The sequence below is a fragment of the Natator depressus genome, chromosome 5 (assembly GCF_965152275.1).
Source record: "Natator depressus isolate rNatDep1 chromosome 5, rNatDep2.hap1, whole genome shotgun sequence".
In the NCBI taxonomy this organism is placed as follows: domain Eukaryota; kingdom Metazoa; phylum Chordata; order Testudines; family Cheloniidae; genus Natator; species Natator depressus.
The window spans coordinates 62,227,802-62,250,345 of record NC_134238.1 but is presented as its reverse complement, the minus strand read 5'-3'; the positions used below and the strand labels follow the sequence as shown (position 1 = coordinate 62,250,345).

The 22,544-nt window shown below is 39.4% G+C and overlaps 1 protein-coding gene across 2 annotated transcripts in view; it reads left to right on the top strand.

The window, feature by feature from the left end:
* Positions 1-22,544, top strand: part of CHD1 (chromodomain helicase DNA binding protein 1) — an 85,339-nt gene that overhangs the window by 42,845 nt on the left and 19,950 nt on the right. For both annotated transcript variants that reach the window (XM_074952900.1, XM_074952901.1), the window contains exons 12-22: positions 8,759-8,975; positions 10,363-10,452; positions 11,585-11,775; positions 13,462-13,650; positions 14,124-14,286; positions 17,358-17,510; positions 17,911-17,982; positions 19,313-19,462; positions 20,570-20,718; positions 21,047-21,143; positions 21,236-21,331. In XM_074952900.1, coding sequence (XP_074809001.1) covers positions 8,759-8,975; positions 10,363-10,452; positions 11,585-11,775; positions 13,462-13,650; positions 14,124-14,286; positions 17,358-17,510; positions 17,911-17,982; positions 19,313-19,462; positions 20,570-20,718; positions 21,047-21,143; positions 21,236-21,331 — 1,567 coding nt within the window. The remainder of the gene's footprint in view (positions 1-8,758; positions 8,976-10,362; positions 10,453-11,584; positions 11,776-13,461; positions 13,651-14,123; positions 14,287-17,357; positions 17,511-17,910; positions 17,983-19,312; positions 19,463-20,569; positions 20,719-21,046; positions 21,144-21,235; positions 21,332-22,544) is intronic.

Below are 22,544 nucleotides of genomic sequence, written 5' to 3'. Positions count from 1 at the left end.
ATTTTGTCATTGGAGTAGTAAATTGTACAGTAAAGATTTGAGAGGGATTGCTTTCACCTGCAAATACATAAGTTTAGCACGTAGTTGATTTGTACAGGCAAGACTTCTATGGTTTTCCTTTTTCCCTCTGGTGCTTGTAGGTGAAATACAAAATAAACTACGTTATCCTCAAATATCACACATTGAAGTTTATTTTTAAAATTCATGCACAGGAACTATTTAGTAGCTTTATATAGAACAACATTTATCTTGGGTCCCTTTTTACCATTTGATTAATGAAAGATTTTCAAACTGCAGTAATGATAGTAATTAAGATTCTTCTTTGAATGATTGCACATGTCCATTCCACTGTAGGTGTCTGTGTTCCAGTGCACATTGTCAGAGAGTTTTCCCCTCTGAGGTCTCGTGCACCATGTTCAGGCATAAAGGGCTGAGCTGTCCCTGACCCCCCTCAGTTCCTTCCCGCTGCCCATGTTGGTTGTTAAAGCTCCTTTTCCTTCTGCAAGTCTCTAGTCAAGCACGTAAATAGTACCTGTTGTAGTCCTGTATTATTAATATAGTTTAATAGAGTAGTAAGTAAATATATATATATTTTTTTAAATTGTGTTTGTGTGTGGATCTGGCACCCTGTGTGGATACCGGCCAACGTACAGGAGATATGTCGTGCTCTCTGGGTTTCAAGCTTTGTCACTCCTTTGGTAAGGCAATACCTAAGAGTGAACCTTATCCCAGCTGCCTTAAGCACTTGGGGGAGGCTCATTTGAGTGACAGATGTGCTGATTGTAAGGGCTTTAAGCCCCGCTGCAAAAAGGACAGGGCAACTAGACTGAAATCTGCTGCTGGAATCGGCACTATGTCCTCTATCACAACCATCTTCCTCAATCCAGATACTGTCGTTGCTCAGCACCAGTAGTGCGTCTTTGGCATTACCAGCACAGAGCGGTAGATCGGCGTTGCTGTTATCAAGGAAGAGGCACTGTAAATTGGACTTGATACCAGGATCTTGGAAGGAAGCAAAGAGGTTGAGGTCATCTAAGGACTCGGGAGGGTGCTAAGGACTCTGAGCAGGGAAGTTTATTGACTCCAGAGCCCAGTATGGGCCTGTTGAGACTGGCTCTCAAAGCACCATCATTGGGATCACCTTACTCTCTAGTACTGGAGAGTACTTTCCCAGAACCATCTACTCCTGAGGCATTTGAGGCTGTGAGAGCGTTGTTGAACCTCTTTGTGCTGCTGTCACTGGCAATTCAGGAGTCTTGCCTGGCACCAGTGCCCAAGATACCAGAATTAGCAGCTTCACCTCTGCACTGGGCAGATCCAACTGATTTGGCCATCAGGGAACCAATCAAGATGGTACTGTCTAGGGAAATCGAGGTGATCTCCCCGGGTCTGAACCGTCCTCTCCGGTACCGAACTGTACAACCCCGCCATGGTCTCAGGAAGAGTATTTTTCTTCATCAGGTTCTGCAGTGAAATCCTGTGTGTCCCTAGCCAGTCTCACCATCAAGAGAATACCACCTGTTTTCCCTGGTTTCAGCCTCAATTTCAGCTAGGAGCTTACCGAAATGACCCTTGAGCCAAATACACTTGGGGATCGGGGCCATACCAGGGGCCATTTTGGAACCAGTGGGGATTCCCCTCAAATCGAATGTGTCCCCACATCCATCTCAGCTGGCTCCATCTACAGGCAATCAGGAACATCCATGCCACAAACATCCTAGTGTTGGTACTAAGCCTGGCACTGAGCACATTCAGGATACCTCTCACGAGTATCCACGAGAGCAGTGGAAACTGGACCAGTCCCTGGTATTGTTGTCATCCTTTTCCTCTATCCCCTGATGAGGCAATTGTGGTAGAACCTATCTCTCTGCCTCCTGATGATTTTAAGACTCATCAGGAATTGTTGAGGAGGATGTCTGTGGCCCTGGACATTCTCCCTGAGGAGATTCAGGAAAAATCCATTGAGCTGGTGGATATTTTGGCATCTGCGACCTCAGCTAGAATACCTCTCCTGTGCTGTTTTAGAGCCTACCAAAGCCTTTGGCAGACCCCAGCTTCCCTGTCACTGACTACAAAAAGACTGGAGAGGAGATGCTGTGTCCACTGTCAGGGGGTCAAGCACCTCTATTGTCATTGCCCTCTGGGCTCACTTGTAGTGTTGACAGCCAATGAGAGAGAGTGATAAGGTCATCAGGCATCAACCCCGAAAAATGAAGAGGCCAAAAAGCTGGACTTATTTGGGAAGAAACTTTATTCTACAGGTGGCTTACAGCTTCATATTGCAAACCAGCAAGTTTTCTAGGGCACTACGATTTCATCCTGTGAGATACAGTTCCAAAGTTCCAGGACAAGCGCCCAGATGATGCGAAACAGGATGTTACAGACTTTGATCAAGGAAGACAAATTGGTTGCCAGAACAGCTCTGCAGGAGGATGCAGCAGCCTCTACAGTCAGGGCTGGATTAACACTTTCGCAGACCTGGGGCTATTAGATTTTGTGTGGCCCCTGTATACAAGTCTTTTTCCTAATTTTAAAACAAAATGATCACAATTATGGCATCGAGGTTATTAACGCTATACTAAACTTGCCTTTCAATTAACATAAAGCCATTCTGTGGTTACATTTCAGTCTTAAAACATGTAGAATATAGTTAATTCAAAATAGCCTACTTCTTACCTTAGAACATCTGTTGTATTAGTTTCTTTCTGGGAGGGAGTTTGGGTGCAGGAGGGAGCTCCAGGCTGGTGAAGGAGGGGGCTCAAGGTGGCGCTTACCATAGGCAGCTTACCAGGGAGGCGCTTACCATAGGCAGCTCCTGGCCGGTGGCGCAGCAGGGCTCAGGCAGGCAGGCTGGCTGACTGCCATAGCCCCATGCTGCTCCTGGAAGCAGCTGGCTGCTGCCATGTCTCTGCACGCTCTTGGGGGGGGGGAGGAGACAGCATGTCTTCATGCGCTGCCCACCCCCGCAAGCGCTGCTCCCCACAGCTCCCATTGGTTCCCGGCGTGCAGGGGGCGGTGCTTGCTCCCATTGGTTCCCAGCCAATGGGAGCTGTGGGGACGATGCTTGCGACATAGGCAGCGCATAGAGCTGCCTCCCCACTGCGCCCCCTGCCAGGGGCAGCAGAAATGTGTCAGCGCTGGCCACTTCCGGGAGTGGCGAGGGGCCATGGCATGCAGTCAGTCTGCCTGAGTCCTGCTGCGCCGGGATCCCCCTTACTCCAGGGCCCTGGGCTGCAGCCCCTAAAGCTCCTGCATTAATCCAGCCCTGTCTACAGTCGTGGCATGGCCTCTGCCATCACGATGAGGCACTCATCTTGGTTATGTTCTTCTGGCCTCCCTCCAGAAGTGCAACCAACAGTCCAGGACCCCAATTTGAAGGGCCATCACTCCTATCACAAAAAACTGATGAGAGGAATCCTGAAATCCCTGCACATTTGCACCCTTGCAGTGAAGCAGAGGGTGTTCTGTCCTTGCCAGTCCCAGTGTTTTCAGGGGTTTGCCCCTTGAGCCTAGGATCTGCCAAAGAGAAGAAGCGGAGGTTACAAAAGACACCCACAGCCACCATCTGCATCTGCCAGTTTATTAAGGCAGATGGCTTCATCCATTATAGACTTCAAAGAGAAACTGCTGAGCTTCAGTTCATTTGCGAATTTGACACCATCAGCTCAGGATTAAACAAAGACTCTGAATGGCTATCCAGCTAAAAAGCAGTTTCTCCTCCCTTGGTGTTCACACCTCAGCTGCTAGAAGAGGGCCTCATCCTCCCTGATTGACCTAACCTCGTTATTCCTAGCCTGATTCTTGCTTGCATATTTATACCTGCCTCTGGAAATTTCCACTACATGCATCCAAGGAAGTGGGTATTCACCCACGAAAGCTCATGCTCCAATACGTCTGTTAGTCTATAAGGTACCACAGGACTCTTTGCCGCTTTTACAGATCCAGACTAACACGGCTACCCCTCTGAAGCTTATCATCCATTATGTTTATGCTGAACAATCTCTCTGTGACGTGGATCAACCTCTTATTGCCAATCATCCAGGTAAGGAAAGACTCCCCTGACCACCAGAGAAATGCTGCTACCACCACCATACACTTTGTAAATACATACCAGGCAGACAAGAGACCAAAGGGGAGCACTGGGAACTGATAATGGTGACTCCAAGATTGTCACATGGAAGTAAATGTCCTTTAAATCGAGAGCTTGTTTTGATAGGTGGGTCGAGAGCAGCCTACCAGTTTAAAGAGTGCCATTTTTTTCTTTCCCAGTTTTTGCAAACTGCCTGTCCTGTTTCCATCATTCTTGGACCCACATCACAACAATTTGGTGGGTTCTGAGCACGGTGGATATACACTCCAGTTTATTTCCACACACTCCCTTTCCCCATCCCTCTCTCTCATAAGGCAGTGTTTCTTCAAGAGATACAATCACTTCTCCTTGTAGAACCTATAGAAAAGGTCCCTTTTTTGTTCAAGGGAAAGGGTTTTTACGTCCAATACTTACTGATTTCGGAAGCAAAAGGGGATCTCCGGGTTATTTTAGATCTAAGGGAGTTAAACAAGTTCCTAAAAAAATTGAAATTTCAGTCACTCTGGCCTCCATAATCCCTTCACTGAGGCCAGGGGACTGGTATGCTGCTCTCTACTTAAAGGACATTTATTTCCATGTGACAATCCATCAGACCCACTGAAAATTTCTGAGATTCACTGTCAGCAGTCACCATTATCCATTCTCAGTGCTCCCCTTTGGTCTCTTGTCTGCCTGGCATGTATTCACAAAGTGTATGGTGGTGGTAGCAGCATTTCTCTGGTGGTCAGGGGATGTCTTTCCTTACCTTGATGATTGGTATAAGAGGTTGATCCAGGTCACAGTGAGGTGGTTCAGCATAAACATAAGCTGATCCACCTTCGATGTGCTCAGACTGCTCATCAACACAGACAAGTCAGTCCCATTTCCAGTTGAAAAAATATAATTTATTGGAGTGGTCCTGGATTTGACAATGGCGAGGGCCTTACTGTTGCAGGCCAGGTTTCATTCAATGCAAAACTTCATTCTAGACTTAAAGGTTTATCTCCTCATCATGGTGAGAAACTGATCAAGGCTGCTGGCACACAAGGCAGCATGCATTTATGTAGTCCAATATGCCAGGCTGTTTCAGACTCCTTCACGGCTGGTTGATGGGCTGAGGTGTATTCACCAAGGAGGCATCACATAGATATGTTACTGCACATACGGAATTGGATTTTATCCTCCCTAGATTGGTGGACAGATCTGACCAATATCTGCAAGGGAGTTCCCTTTGGCCTGCCTCAACAATGTTTTACCTTAGGTGTGACATGAGGTACCTGAAGAGTAGCCCACACTGAAAATGCCAAGGTCAGGGCAGGCTGGAAAAAGGAGAGCAGATTCCCCCAAAACTGGTGGTTGTAGTTAGATTCATTAACCAGTCACAAACTGTGCTCCTGCTTCCCCACAGTGGTTATCAAGAAGCTGAAAAAAAGAACTCACACAGTCCCCTTTATTGCATTCCAGTCTCTGGCTCCCAATCAGCAAATAGGTCCATTATAGCGAGAAGTTACTTAAAACTCTATTCACTATATAAAATGTTCTTCTGATCCCCAAAGGGCCAGCCACATTACCAGAGCAATACTAGTTTGGATCATACCAATCTGCCAGTCAATCCTTTAGTATCTAAAACTAAAGGTTTATTATAAAAAAAAAAAAAAAAAGAACGAGAAGAGAGTTGTTAAATGGCCAAAGCAATGAGGTACATAGATATGATTTCCGAGTCTATATATCAGCATCTTAGCAGAATTGGTGAGTTTTCTGGCTTGTGAAGTCCCTCTGGAACACATCCAAAGCTTGGATGGGTCCATCAGTCTTTTGTTCAAAGCTTCAGTTTGTAGAGAAGCTACTCCAAAGGTGAGATGCAAGACTGAAGACAAAATGGAGATGATGTAGCTGCATTTTTATATCCTTTGCCGTGTGACTTGTACATCCTTTGCCCCAAACATAAGCTCGCTCACAGCACATGGGCATTGAAGAGTATGTAGAGTCCCCTATCCGTAAGCATGTTCCTATATGTCCTGCTGACTCATAAGCTAGCCCCTGACTTCTCTCAAAGGGTTCATTGTACTGCTGGTTGTCCTTGATGGGCCATCAAGGAGGCTGGATAATGCTGATGCCAATCTGTCTGGGGATGTCACCCAGATACACAGCACAAGTTTGAGATACAAATATACTACACATATGTATAACTCACAAAACAAAGACGATACATATAAATGAGCTTATCATATTTAGCAAATCATAACCTTTCCACTGATACCTTACATGGCTTATATTATATAAGATTCATTGTGATTTTGCATTATTGATATCAATAATATTATAAATGGTCACCCATATTCCATACAGTGCCACATTAGGCATGGATGCCTCGAAGCTGGGGTGAACGGCTCACTTGGGACCCCTGCAGATGCAAGGTCTTTGGTCTATCCCAGATCTCAGTCTAGACATAAACATCAGGGAGTTTTGAGATATCCACTAGCTTGCATGTTGTTCCTTCCTCACGTCAGCGGAAGGAACGTGTTAGTGTTGACTGCCAATATGATGGGGAGCGGAGGTGGTCCTCTTTACACTGTGAGGAAGCAATCCTACTCTGGGCTTCTGCATCAGCAATTCTGAAGGTGACCTGCCTCCTGGGGGGGGCTCAGAATAGAGTACACAGGTTGTTTGTCAATTACCACAAGTTGTTCCTTTGTCCAGATATAGCAAGGGTAATTTTCCTGCTCTGGGAGATCCCCAGTGGATCTGCTTGCAACAAAAGACAACAGAATATATTAGTTTTGCTCCTGAGAGGCCCATAGTCCAGGTTTGTTAGTGGATGCTTTTTTACTGTCATGGTCAGAGGATCTTCTGTATGCTTTCCTCCACCCCCAATCCATCTTCTGCCCAGATCAAGCAGGATGAGGCCCATTTTACACTGGTTGCCACTGTGTGGCTTTCACAGCTCTTAAGCCTCTCAATTAGACCCCCACTGTTACTCCCACACCACGCAGATTTGATTTCACAGAATTGCGGCTGCCTCTTCCACCCCAGTCTTCAGGCCCTTCACCTGACGGCAGGGAGGTTTCATGTTTAACTTAGGCAGGAGTCCTGCTCTAGAAAATTTCAGAATATGCTGCTGAATAGTAGGAACCATCCGCTAAATTACTTACCTGGCTAAATGGAAGAGCTTTTCCTCCTGTTCCAGACTGAAAGGGGTTTCCGCCTGTTCTTGCTTCTATTCAGCACACACTGGACTACTTTCAGTCCCTGAAACATCAATGATTAGTGATTAGCTCAGTTAGAGTACACATAGCATCTATCTTGGCACTTCACCCATCTCTGGGTAACCGTTTTCTTTTCCAACCTGATGGCTGAAAGATTTTTAAAGGGTTTGGACAGACTATTTCTGTAGGAAGAAAAGGAGTACTTGTAGGCACCTTAGAGACTAACCAATTTATTTGAGCATAAGCTTTCGTGAGCTACAGCTCACTTCATCGGATGCATACTGTGGATGAAGTGAGCTGTAGCTCACGAAAGCTTATGGTCAAATAAATTGGTTAGTCTCTAAGGTGCCACAAGTACTCCTTTTCTTTTTGGGAATACAGACTAACACAGCTGTTACTCTGAAACCTATTTCTGTAGGGACATTCTTTCTGAAAGGTCGATAAGAGTATTGCTGGGTTAATATGAAGACTGATAGTAAGTAGTAAAGGGGAGGAGAGACTACGCGCTCTGTCTGGATGATAGAAGAGCTTTAGCATTTTATCTGGGACAGACTAAACCTCTCGGGTCTTTCTCCCTATTATTCATTACGTTTGCGGACAGAATGAAGGGCATTCCTATGTCCACACCAAGGATTTTGGCCGTATTTGACTATGTTACCAGTTGGCTAATGTGAAGCTGTCAGATAGTGTGTTGGTTCATTCAACTAGGTCCCAAGCAACCTCTCTGGCTTTTCTGGCTGATATGCCCATATTAGATATTTGCAAAGTGGTAACCTGTTCATCATGTCACACATTTGCCTCTCACTACTCTATCCTTCAGTAATCTAGATATGCTTTTTGGACAAGTGGGCCTCCAGTCCCTGTTCAAATAGACTCTGAAATCATCTCCAGTTGAGCCTGCTTGTGAGTCACCTACAGTGGAATGGACATGTGCAGACACTCGAACTAAATATGATTACTATCTTTTCCATAACTCTTGTTCTTAAAGGTGTGTTGCACATGTCCATTCCATGATCTGCCCTCCTTCCCATCTCTATCTTTCGGTAGGAGAGAGCTGAGGGCAGTTTTGAGTGGCTCGGTCCTTTATGCCTGTGCATGAGGCAGCAGAGGGCACTTGTGCTGCCCTGATGGGTGCCACTAAGGGGAAAATTCTGACAACTGTGCACTGGAGCACATCGACACCTGCAGTGGAATGGACATGTGCAACCCATCTCAAGGAACCACCATTACAAAAAAGTTTGTAACCATTTTTTTCTGAATTGGTAGTATGAAAACATTCTTTGTTTTATTGCTGAATATACAGTTATAAGCAATAGTCCTCATAATCTGTGAGCTAATTAAATTTCCTCAGAGGATATACATTTGAAAAATCTTGCAAAACATCTATGAACTTCTGTTTACAAATGCTTAAAGGAATGTAATTTTTATCCTGGTGATTAGCAGTATGATATATAAATTTTTTTATATTTCTTTCATTTTGCAGAGGGAACAGTTGTATTCTTGCAGATGAAATGGGTTTGGGTAAAACAATACAAACTATTTCTTTTCTGAACTACCTGTTTCATGAACATCAGTTGTATGGGCCTTTCTTGCTGGTAGTGCCACTTTCTACTTTGACATCTTGGCAAAGAGAAATTCAGACGTGGGCTCCTCAGATGAACGCTGTGGTTTATTTAGGAGACATCAATAGCAGAAACATGGTGAGTACATTTGAACAGTAATGAAAAACACAGTGCTAAAAAGGGTTCTTTCAAACATTTGCCTCTTATTCATCTTTTGTGTGTTTGGTTAAAAATTAGAAAACGTGTATTTGCCTGAAATACAATATTTAATATGAAAATTTGAAAGTTTAGATTTTGGTGTAAAATAATTACTTATATATGCTCTTTTATTTCCTTCTTTGTCTCTGCTTACTACACTCAGGGAGCTTGTTTAAAAATCTAAGCTTCCATTTAAAAATAAATTTTCTCTTTCCCTTGTGGTTGAGAAGATAAAATTTAAAATTGTAAACAGAATGTAAAGTAATACAATGACATCTGTCCGGGTGTCCAGAGAAGCATAAAACAATAACTTTAAAAAGTGCTAACTGCCCCTATTCACATCAAGGGATTGTTAACTAAATGTCATAGTTGACTATTTCATTGCTGGTCACAACAGTTACATAAGATCTGATGTGAGTGGAGCCGCAGAATTGCTGAGCTTCATTTGTGGCCAGAATTTGGAAGAGTACCATTTTTTTTTTTCTCTTCCAGTTCAACCTCTGGATGTAATGTTCTGAGTTGTGAATTTCTTTCAGAATGGAAGTTTAAAAATCAAAAACCTTTAATTTTTCATGTTAGCTTCCCAAAAATTCGTGGAATATTCTATAAGTAAGCACGGTCCACGTATCACCTGTTACTTTTTCTCCTTTGCAGTTAAGGAGGCTTTAAACAGTTCTTATTTTACTAAAGTAACAATGAAGTAGCCAAGTATTGTTTAGCTACAAACTTGCTTTAGGACACAGATTAATGATGCACCATGAACATACAATAACTTTTAAAATTAATTTAAAAGACTACAATAGATTTGTATCATTTCAGTGAACAGATTTTATGAGTTGATTACTGAATGTTTACTTGAGAAATAAAATCATTTGATGGCCAGAAATGACATTAAAGCTTGTCTAGGTTATTATTTTGGAATAAATTGCTAATGTATCTCAAATGTTTTTGTAGACCAAGGTGGCATATACTTCAAAATGGAAAATAGTTGACTAACTCTTTCTTCACCTTCCTCCTTCAAATGCGCCTTCTCATTTTAGAGGATCAAATTACCTTCCTCGTTTTCTTTGATCACTTTATGACATTGCCCCTATATCTAACAAGTTACTTTTGAGAGTTTATCAAATATATATTATCCTACTTGTAAGTCTAATTCTTTCCTGTTAGTGGTTATTTTAAACAAGCACAAAATAGAAAAAAAAAAGTCAGATGATTGTATATTATTTAACATTCATACTTCTGTAGCATTTAAAGTTAATCAGGTTGAAAATGACCATCCCAACTTTCTATCTTAAATTTCTCACAAATTTACAATCTTTCTTTGTAGATAAGAACTCACGAATGGATGCATCCACAGACCAAACGGTTAAAATTTAATATTCTTTTGACAACTTATGAAATTTTGCTAAAGGATAAGGTAAGTCATAATTTTGAATTATTTTTATTTTCCATTAATAGAGATCACCATTTATTCTGTACCACAACATATAGAGTTGTACTTGCCATTACATTTATTTTGGCTCCTGGAAATGTGCACACTTTGTTTTATAAATATGATAGATTTTCTATAGCAGTTTAGATTGTTGTTCTTCAAATTTCTGAGAGACATTGATTTGTTTCTCCAGCTACTTATGCTGCTGCTACCTGCTGCTGCTCTTTCAATTTTGATATTGAACCTTGAGGAGTGACATCAGAGAGCCACAGATACGGCACCATATACTGTAATTCAATTGCAGGGTTTGGTCAATGTGTGATGATGATGATGAACAGTAATGCAGTGTTTTCATATATCAGTTTGAAGGCACTCCAGTTAACCTTGTGGACTTCAGAGCACTTAGAACTTCAGAGTTGAGCTTTAAACAAAAAAAAACTGTTTTATACCTTAATTATCAATACAGACATCACAAAAGCATGTCAGAGCATCATGCCACAATTATTTTGTGGTTAACTGACAGTTTTTTCTCTTCTTATTCTCCCTATTTCTAGCAGCAAGTGCTGTGTTCTCTCCCCTCATTTCTGTTTTATATATTCTGGGAAGAAGGACCATAGTTATTTCTTTTTGTAATGTACTTTGTACTGCCTCATGTGTGATAGGTAGCATTCCTGTGAATTCTTTCAGAACCAGAGGAAAGCTAATTGAAGGTCTGAGCTAATGGATCCAGAGGAAAGCTAATGGAAGCTAATGAAGTGTTGAGGCCTGAGTTTTTGTTGGTATAGCTCACACTTCAGCTAACTATAATATTTTAACAATTAAGAACTCTTTCTGCTGTTGATCCCAGCCAACTTAAAAGACATAGTTCAATATTAAAACACACTGGTGTCCATATAACATTAATTTAAAGGTTTGTTAACGAACATTATATCCAGTTACTGGTTACTCTGCTTCATGTTTGGTGTGTGAAAAGGGACTGGCAGAACTAGTAGTCAGTTTTTTAAGGTTTGAATTTTATTTAATTTATTTATTTATTGTAGAAAAATAATAGTATATGGCCTTCATGATTCTAACTATCAAATGTTTCTTTTACATAATTTTCTTTTCTTTTTTTAAGTCTTTCCTTGGTGGTCTAAATTGGGCATTTATAGGAGTGGATGAAGCTCATCGTTTGAAAAATGATGATTCCCTTCTATACAAGACACTAATAGACTTTAAGTCAAACCATCGTCTTCTTATCACTGGAACTCCTCTGCAAAACTCCCTCAAAGAGCTCTGGTCTTTGCTGCACTTCATCATGCCAGAAAAGTAAATAAGATCTTTCATACTCTTGTTAACATAGTTATAGTATTCTTAAACAGAAAATTTCACAGTGAAAAATACTTTAAAATATCATATAATATTTAAACATGTAGCAGATGCACTTATTTTTCATGCCACGTCTGACAAATAGTTTAAAACTTTTCTGCTTTAGAAAACCATTAAAATAAATGGATTGGTACTGAAAACCAAATGCCTTTATATGGGTTACAACCCTGACAGTATGCCTCACCTTGTTTTGGAGGATAGTCTCTGTACAGTTAATTCTCAACATCCTTTCAATCATTGTCTTTGAGACAGCTAATAAGGTTATCAGTTAATGTCGTTTATGTTGGCATAGCAAATGCCTCTCTGTCACATATTTTTGCCCATAAAATACAATGGGAAATACAATGTCATTGGTTCCTATAAAGAAGTCCGTACTGATTCAGAACCAGTGATGCTGTATGGCCCATTGCACTAAACTAAACGCTATTGCAAATCATTGGCTAAAACCCGCCCCCAAAACTACGAGTACATAAAAATGCAAGCAATCTGAACTGTAATTTGGTTTTCACTGTGCTGTTAATATATTTGCATTTCTCTAGAGCTGGTTGGGAGTTTTTCATTGAAATGGTTTTCTCCTGGAAAATGCAGTTTCAGCAAACTCAGACTTTTCTTCCATGAAAAATTCAGTTTTGCTGAAAAATTTTGATTTTCTTTTGGAAAAATCTAAATGAAATATTTCATTTTTGGTCATCTTAACCCAAATTGGATTAATCAATGTTTTGTTGAACTGATCTGAACGCAAACGAAACGGCATTTCCCTTTTAGTGCATTGCTTAATAAGAGTTGTAGTTCTGACCCCCATTCTTGACTATGGGCTGGGCTCCTCAGAGGATTTACGTCTCCCATAATGCAGTGTGGATTTGCCTCTGAGCTACATGGTGCATTATGGGAGAAATGTGACTGGATGAAGTACAGGAAATACAGTGTGGGCCAGGGAACCTGACCCATAGGGGAAGCTAGGAGCACCAGGCTCTCGTATTACAGTTCTTATGAGGCAGTGTACCACTATGAGCAAATGTAGTTTATTTATTGAACTAACTCAAAATGAAGCATTTTCGGTCAGTTCAATAAACCAAAATGAAACATTTTAGTTTCCAGAATAGCAAAATGTTTCATTTCTTGATCAAATATGTCAAAAAGAAATGTTTGTGTTTCCTGATCAGAATTCCCTTTCCAGAAAAATTTTTGAAATTTCAATTTTTCATCCTAATTCAGGATTAAAACAAATGTTGAAAAGTTGACATCTTTTTACTGGTGGATATCATAGGTGGTGGGTATAATAGGCCAGGGGAGGCTAAGCCTCCCCTGCGGTGCAGCCGCTGACCCCTGCCTTTCAGAGCATGGATGCCTTGTGCATCTGCACTCCGCCTCTTCAGGGTAGCTTCCAGCGCTCGGGCTAGCCTCCCCAAATGCGAGAGGCATGCGCCACACATGGAGGATGATCTGAATTTTGCTCCAATCTGCTCTTAGTTTGGTTAACGGCTAGTCATTTTCTTTTCTCCATATATTGACTTTCTAGTCCACATTCGTCTCAGGTCATCCACAGTGCATCAATGCTTCGTTTTTCAAACACTGCAGAGGAATAGAAAAACTTGATACCACTAAAATCTTTTATGTTACCTTAAGGTTTTCTTCCTGGGAAGATTTTGAAGAGGAGCATGGCAAAGGGAGAGAATTTGGCTATGCAAGTCTTCACAGAGAACTTGAGCCATTTCTGTTACGGAGGGTTAAGAAAGATGTAGAAAAATCTCTACCTGCCAAGGTTGAACAGATTTTGAGAATGGAGATGAGTGCATTGCAGAAGCAATATTACAAGTAAGTGGGCTACCTTGAAATAGCCAAAAAAAACCAACAAAAAAACAAACACATCCACCTCCTATATAAGTGTGATTGCCATATTTTATTGAGTCTTTGCATGATGCTAATTGCTAAACAGATATTTTTCAGCTTGTAATAAAGACTTGTAAAAACCGCTTCGGTAAAATCCTGGCCTAATTCAAGCCTATGTGATTTTTGTCATTGACTTGAATGGATCCTGGATTTCACCTTTAGTATATGCTCTCTGCTTTTAAGATTTGTTTTAGTGTAATTCATTTTAATTTAATTCCTTTCAATCAGCTTGTCTTATATGGGATCCTTGTGAGTTTTATGTTTGGAGCTTCATTCTTTTACTGCAGTTACTGCATATTTTAATAGCTGCCTGCCACCTTTCGTCTCCTCTTTGCTCCTTCCCTCCACCCCCCAAAAAAAATCTGGTTAAGAATTACACTACATATTCTATATTATAGGTGGATTTTAACCAGGAATTACAAAGCCCTGAGTAAAGGTTCAAAGGGCAGTACCTCAGGCTTTTTGAACATCATGATGGAACTCAAGAAGTGTTGTAACCATTGCTACCTCATTAAACCACCAGATGATAATGAATTCTATAATAAACAAGAGGCCTTACAGGTAAAAAACACTTTTTTTTAATGAAATTATTCTCTTAGTTTTATTTCTGAAATATGCATGCAAGTGGTTTATACAGCATTTATCTATTTATCAACTGTCTTATTGAAGTATACTGTGTAAAGTGAAGACCTGAACTTGTGATGTGCATTCTGTATTATAGATATGTATTGAATAGATTTTGTGTCGTAGTTACTAGTGTGATCCATCCTTTATTTCTGAATAAAAATAGAGCTGATTTGATTAAATTAAAAAGGAAGTAGTCTACTGGGTTGAGAATTTGGGACTGTATTTTGAACCAAAGCAAAACTTGACAGATTTTAAATCAATCTGAAATAGAACAAATTAAAAGGCCAAGATGCCTCTGTAATGATTGCTTTCTAATGCCGTATAAGTATAAACCTATGCGAATTTGTAGCCAAGTAGACTATAGAATAACTGATGACAAATATAGCATTCTAAACAATTAATACAGTACACCCTTGCTATAAGGAACCCCTGCGGATCCAAGCTATTTGGTTGTTCTAGCCAGGGGTTCATTAAAGGGAAAGTGTCCTACTGTGGGGATGAGGGTTGTGGCCGACACCTCAAGCCCCACAGCGGAGCTGACAGGCTGTCTCTGAGGCAGACAGCTCCTCCGGCCGCAGGACCTCAGGAGCACTCTGCCATGAGTCCAGCGGAATTTTCTGCCGCAGCCCCAGGGCCGGAGGAGCTGTCACCCCCATGCTTGCAGCCCCAGAGCCAGAGGAGTTCTCAGTCCCGCAAAGCAGCCCTGGGGCTTGAGGTGGGATCCATGGACTAGGTTCGCTGTAGCCCAAGGTTTGCTATTGTGAAGGGCGTTATAGTAAGAGTGTACTGTAGTGACAGAAGTGTGGGCCTTTTTTGTATGTTTCTGAAGATCAGAGAGGAAAAATTATTCATTGGATCTTTTCTCATTTTAAATATTTTTTGCAGAAGTACTGAATTTTGCAGTGACAGCCCATGATTTCAACCCAATCTGCATTTTAAAGTAGTTCTTAAGAAGGCTGAAAGATAGTTATCTTAAAATTAGGCATATTGAGTGTAAATCAAACATAAATCATGGGCCATATTTGTCAGAAATACTTCTTCATTCATCTTTTTAATAGATGCATATTCAAAGTGATAGCTTCCCTGCTCCAGTTTAATAAGATAATGAGTTAGCATTAGTGAAAAACTGTAAATGATGTGTAATTTCCATCTTAATTTTACCTTAGGATATTTCTTGTGCCCTGATGATACAAACACTTATACTTGTGCTTAAGTGTTTGCAGCTGAGTAGTCCCATTGATTTCAGTGAAGCTGCTCACATGCTTATAGTTAAGCATGTATGTAAATTTTTACAGGATTAAGACCTTAGTTAATCATACCAATGTGTAAAGTACCATGCACCTATTGCACTATATAAATATTAATTTCTAATGAATGCATGTTTACTATGTACAGAAGAGAATGGTGGTTAACTCAATGTGCTACTGTACCTAGGGGACAACGCACTTTTTGCAGGAAGTCTGCAATACCCAACATTCCTTCAGGCTAGAAAACTAAAAATTAAACAAATCCAACTAGTTATAGTGCAATTTTTTAAATTTTTTTGTAGAGGGAAGGAAAGGATTGGATGTGAGGAGAGAGGGGAAAGAGAAAGTGTGAGAGGAAAAATACTATATTGTTTTACTTTTAAGCCACTCACTTTTATATTGTTTCCAGTTTCCCCGATGATATTGTTTCACTTTTAAGGCATTACATTGTTTTACTTCTGTTTCACCTTTAAGGCACTCAGATACCATAGTGATGTTCCTGGTATAAAATATCCAGATAACCTCCCCGCTACCTGAACATCACCTAGGGTAGTAACATATTCGTATAGCTACTGTATTTAGTTACAAAGGTAACTCTGTATAGTCAAGATCTTTTGTTTTCGGTTTTTGTTTTGTTTAAAATCTCCCAGGAAAAATATCAGTATTTATTACAAAAAATTAAAAACTGGCAAAAATTGGTGCCAAATGTTGCTTTCCCAGTTTTCTGGATAAATAGTGGGCTTAATATTGGGGGACGGGAAGGCAGGAAAAAAGCAACAAATAGAGAAAAATAACAGTATTGAAAGGAAAAAAAGGTTAATGCTGTGGTTGTTTGTTTAATTAAGTGTATTTAGCTGCATAATACTATATTACTGTACATGCTTCTTCCTGAAAAGAGAGGAATCTTTGTACCCCCGAGGTCAGGTTGGATCAGATTATCAGTGCTGCATCTCTCGTTCCTTAGTGAGGAGACAAGTCCAGAGAATTCCAGCACTACTTTTCTTTAGGACTCAAGCACTGACATATGTACACACACACCCCATTTGTGTGTATATATGTGTATCTGAAACTATGCTGCCTTACAGACAACCTCACATTTACACTTAAGTTAATATTAACATACACACATCTACCTAACGTGTAATATTGGGTTTTCTTAACATAATCAATATTTTCATGTACTTGAGTGGTCCAAAATTCAGGTGAAAATTGTTTTTAAAAAAAGAATAGCCTTTGTAAAACATGGGGATTTTTTGGTAAAAATCAGTTTTAAAAAAAAAAAAAATTAAAGGGGCCTTATGTGTAGTATACTGAGGTGAATGAGTTCCTTAGTTGGAAGTTCCAGTGAAGTTTTCTATTAAAATAGCATGAACATTCTTCTCACTGCTGCTACTGACTAGGACAGCCCAGCAAATTATATTTTTGGGAATGAGGAGTCATTTTAGATTAAATGTTTAAAGTATCAAGAAGTTACAAGTATATGTATGATGTGAAAGCTCTCATCAACTGCCTAACAACCATGGCTCTCCCTGCACACATTTGCCTGCTTTAGGCAGGCTAAATTCATACTGTTCTTCTGTTATACTGGGGTGGAATTGAATATAATATCCTGATTATTTTGTTCATTAATGATTCAACTTTTGATTCATGCACACAGTACACTGACTACAATATAATAAAAAAAATGTACTCTTCTGATCACAGAATATTACAAAATGAATCCACATAAATTAGTAAAGATTTTTATTATTCCTGCAGCATTTAATCCGTAGCAGCGGGAAACTAATCCTTCTTGACAAGCTACTGATTCGCCTAAGGGAGCGTGGCAACAGAGTTCTTATTTTCTCTCAGATGGTGAGGATGCTGGACATCCTAGCAGAATATTTGAAGTATCGTCAATTCCCCTTTCAGGTAAGAGTTTATTCTTGTTCTTGTACTGGCCTAAAGAGTCTACATTCTCTTTTAGCATTTAATGTCTTAATGTCACCTTTATTTAGCAGAAAATGCCTTGCCAAATGATCTGTACAGTTTTTTCTTAAGAAAAATTAATCAGCAGTGTTGTATACCCTTCTTGAAGACTGAACTTATGAACAGAAGACTAAGACTAATAATATAGCCTAAAACTTATTTTGAAACTGCCTGGCTGGATTTAGGGGGAACTTGAGGTGGGGGGTTAGATTTCAAGTTACTGTATTTTTTTATGGCTGTACTTTTGTCAATTCAGAATTCAAATTTACTGTAATTAGTGTACATTGTAAGGACTAACCTTTATATAGACTTGTATTTTAACTGGAGCGTTCAATCTTTCTAGAGACTAGATGGCTCAATAAAAGGGGAATTGAGGAAGCAAGCACTGGATCATTTTAACGCGGAAGGATCAGAGGTAGGCTACTGTGTATTTTCATTTATGGAATTTGCTGTGTCTTTTTCAATTATTTATATTTTGTTTCTTGCTATTAATAATTATGATAAAAACCATTACAGTAAAAGCCAAGATTTCAGGAAATCCAAGGAAAACCAAGGAAATTTAGCATTAAGATTGAAATGTCATCCTTATCTATCTGGCATGTTTACAACTGTTAATAAATCTCCTAAGTAGAACTTATTATTGGAAACATTGACAAAACAAGTTCACTAGAGTGTTTTGGCCATATCCTAATGCCTCACGCTTCTCCAGCACCTTCCATCCAAATATTTCAGAACACTTAACAAACATAAAGAGTTAAACCTCACACGTGTGGGGGGTATAACTTCTATTTCTGTGCTTTTGCAACAAGACTATGCATCTTCTTTTAACATAAAGTGTGATCCTGATTACTTATGTAAAATACCTTCTTCAACCTTAAGAAAAGTATATACTTTTAGATTAGATCTGAATGATATTAGTTGGATTATCCTTTTGTTATGTAACAAAACACTATAAAATGATTCTTATAAAAATAGGATTTTTCTTACATTGAATAGAGCTTATTTCCTTTATTGCATTTTGCTGTGTACATCATAATTCAGTGTCTGTACTTGGGAAGCTGTTTCCCCTCACCTCACAAAGGAACCAACATTTTGTCCAGAAAAGTCCAGTGCAATATTCTAATTTGATTTCTAGGCATGTAGCTAAAAATTCATTTGTTAAAAACAATTTGGATTATGAATTTTCTACTGTTTCACATCCGTTTGTGTATACATAAAGTGCCCATGATCATATTATTTAGGTTTAAATGAGACCTACAACTAATTTTATCCAAATGGTCACAAATACTCCGCTTCATAGTTTAACTTTCACTTATTCTTTCTGTTGGTGTCTACCTTCTAGAATTCTGGCTCCTTTTGTCATCCAACATTAGGAGATAACTTGCACCAAAAGATGTCATCTAAATTTAGCAAGATAGGTTCAGCTTTACCTTTTGCAGTAGGGAGTCCCCCACATCCTTGGGACTTCGATCAGCATGAAAATCTACTTTAACATTTACTAAAAAAAAATACACTTGATGTCAGTTCTTATTAGTCAGTTAATTATATTGTGATAGCAGCAGGAACAAGCTCCAGTTATGGACCTGAGATCCTACTGTACCAGGCATTGTACAAATACACAATCTAAAAGATGGTTCTGCCCCAAAGAGCTTACACAATCTAAATTCATTTAAGTTCAGATTGATTTTTGGCTGGATTTTGATATTGTATTTATGATGCATTTCTTTTTTTTTCCCTACTTTCAGGATTTCTGCTTTTTACTGTCTACGAGAGCTGGGGGGCTAGGTATAAACTTGGCATCTGCTGACACCGTAGTTATATTTGATTCTGACTGGAACCCACAGAATGATCTGCAGGCACAGGCTAGAGCTCATAGGATTGGCCAAAAGAAACAGGTATGTATTTCAGCTTTAAGCCCCAAACCTGCAATGCGGTTCTGTCAGTTGCAGGATTGGAGGCCAAAGTCTGCGTATATTTTTAGAGCAATAAATATTGGGTTCATAGATAACTCTCAGTATAATGACAGGTTTCAGAGTAGCAGCTGTGTTAGTCTGTATCCACAATAAGAAAAGGAGTACTTGTGGCACCTTAGAGACTAACAAATCTATCTGAGCATAAGCTTCCATGATGCATCCAATGAAGTGAGCTGTAGCTCACAAAAGCTTATGCTCAGATAAATTTGTTAGTCTCTAAGGTGTCTCAGTATAATGTGCTTGTATATTTTTGTGTATAATATATATATAAAATCTGTGTAAGTAGGATGCTGACTTTAATAACAATAACCATGTTACTTGCTAAAGAATTTTCATTTTATAAAATACACATTAGAACAATTAGAGAGACAAGGTGGGTGACGTAATATCTTTTTTTTTAGATCAACTTCTGTTGAAGGAGAGATGAGCTTTCCTTGTTTCTCTCGTATCTTGGGACGGACTTGGCTACAACATTGTCACACTAGTAAATTTGTAATAGTACATTCATAGTGCTGTGCTCCCTACATCAAATATAATGTGAAATTTCTGCTTTGCTAGTGCTTAACTGAGCCTTATATTGACTAAAATAGGACTTGTTCATTGAACAGCTGGAACTTGCTCCTTCATGGCAATGAATACCAGATGACAGCTGCAAGTAGTATGGGGGAAGCTGTGGGTCTGCCATAAGTGTAGTATGATTTAAGCATAAATTGTGCATGGATGTCATTCTAGAAGATAACTGAATCTATGTGCCTCATCACTGGAGTTTGATTAAAAGTTCTGGAATTATACTAGTTATGAAACTGCTTATGGAGAGACTTGAGTGAAAGAGCTGACTTAGTCTCTAAACTGAATTTAAATCTGGAAACACAGATCAACAACAATCAGGAGATTGAAAACAAAGATTTGACATCTTTATTTTTTCTTCCCCTTTTTGCATAAGTTTTTTGTTAGTCTTAGATTAATTTAAATGTAGCTTTAATGTGTAACTTCCAAAAGTTTGTCAAGTTTTTATGTTTTTGTACATAGGTTAATATTTATCGGCTAGTCACAAAGGGATCAGTAGAGGAAGATATTCTTGAAAGAGCCAAGAAGAAGATGGTGTTAGATCATTTAGTAATTCAGAGAATGGACACTACAGGGAAGACTGTACTCCACACAGGTTCCGCTCCTTCAAGGTATATTGATACACAATCCAAAAAGGGTGATAATTTTTTAATATATTGACATCTAATTAAAATAATGTTACTTTTTTAGATGTTGAGTGAGGAAGTATCTAGTGAACTTGTATATGTAAAATTTAAAGAATTCTTAATTCTGATTCAAAATTACTTTTGCTACCTTCAAAAACTTTTTTTCATATTGCATGTTAGATGCAACTTTTTCTAACAATGCACTGAGAAGAAAACTTGCTTGAATCATGATGAAGAATTTGTCACACTAATCTAAAGTTAAGGTGTTTTCTATAAGTAGTTGACAGTGAAATTTAGTTTCCTGTATTTTCAGCTCTACTCCTTTTAATAAGGAAGAGTTGTCGGCAATTTTAAAGTTTGGTGCTGAGGAACTTTTTAAGGAACCTGAAGGAGAAGAGCAGGAGCCACAGGTAAGCAGGGCTAACTTTCTACATATGTTGGACACATCAATCTAATCTTGTTTTCAGTCTTTTAATGGTAACAAGAAATGTTATTTTTTCAGGAAATGGATATAGATGAAATCTTGAAGAGGGCTGAAACACGGGAAAATGAGCCAGGCCCATTAACTGTAGGAGACGAGTTGCTTTCCCAGTTTAAGGTACTGCTCTCTCATTTATTTCTGTTAGCGGCAGTTTCCTTTACAATATTTATTAATTTACAGAAATACCTGAAATATCCATCTTATCTTTATTCATATGTAACAACCATATCAAATTAAGGAAATTCATTAAACTTTTTTTCATAAATCTCTTTTCACATGCACAAGGTGGTTGTCTCCAACATGAGGTTTTAAAAAAACCTTTAACTTGAATAATTTTGCCTGATTAGTAAGACATCAAGTAATTCACCTGCTGTCGGTTCAGTTGCAACTTTACTGTGATATCTATAAATTATTCATGTCAAGATTGTCATATACATCTAACATTATTTTAAAAGGGTGTCGGGGTAGTGTTCAGGTCTAAGCTCTTTCATACTAGTGGGAGCTGGTCACAGCCTCTAAATTTAGGTTGCTTAATACGTTCATTTTTAAAAGCTTCTTGTGGTGGTTTGTCTGGAGAAGCTATAACACCTTCATTGCTTGCAGCAGGCCTTTGAAGTTTGGCATGGAGAAAGCTCTTGGGCTAGAGAAGTATCTTGTCTTTGTCCCGTGAAATTCCACTTGGGTTTAACTGAATTATAAATGGTTAAAATAACCATTTGCCAGTCCTGAGGAAAATTTTGGCAGTGTATCAAAATAATTCCTGAGGAAAAAGCTCCATCAAAATGGAGATAGGCTTGAGAGAATATATCTGTATTTAAGGGTACGAAACATTACAGAGATTTTGTAATTATCCCCAAATCAAGCCTTAGAAGGCTAAAAAATAGAGAGTCAAAGTTACACTTAAACAAAGTTCAAATATATTAAGATAAGAAATGTACAATTAGGGCACCAAAACAACCTTAACCTTGTAGTGATACCATGAAATGACCAAATGACTATGATTAAGGCTAAGATTTTTGTCATGCATATTTTTAGTAAAAGTCATGGATAGGTCACGGGCTTCCATGAATTTTTCTTAATTGCCATGACCTGTCCGATCAGTGACTTTTACTAAAAATATGCATGACAAAATGGGGAGCTGCAAGTTCCCCACGCCACCGGGGGGGGGGGGGGGGGGGGGGGCGGGGCGCCTGTCTCGGAGCTGCAAGGTCCGCACACCAGTTGTGGCTCCAAGCTTAGGGCACCCCCACCACCTGTGTTGGCTCTGGCTTGGAGCTCTGGGGCTGGCTATGGCTACCCCCGCTGCCCACAGTGATCAGGAGCTGTGGGA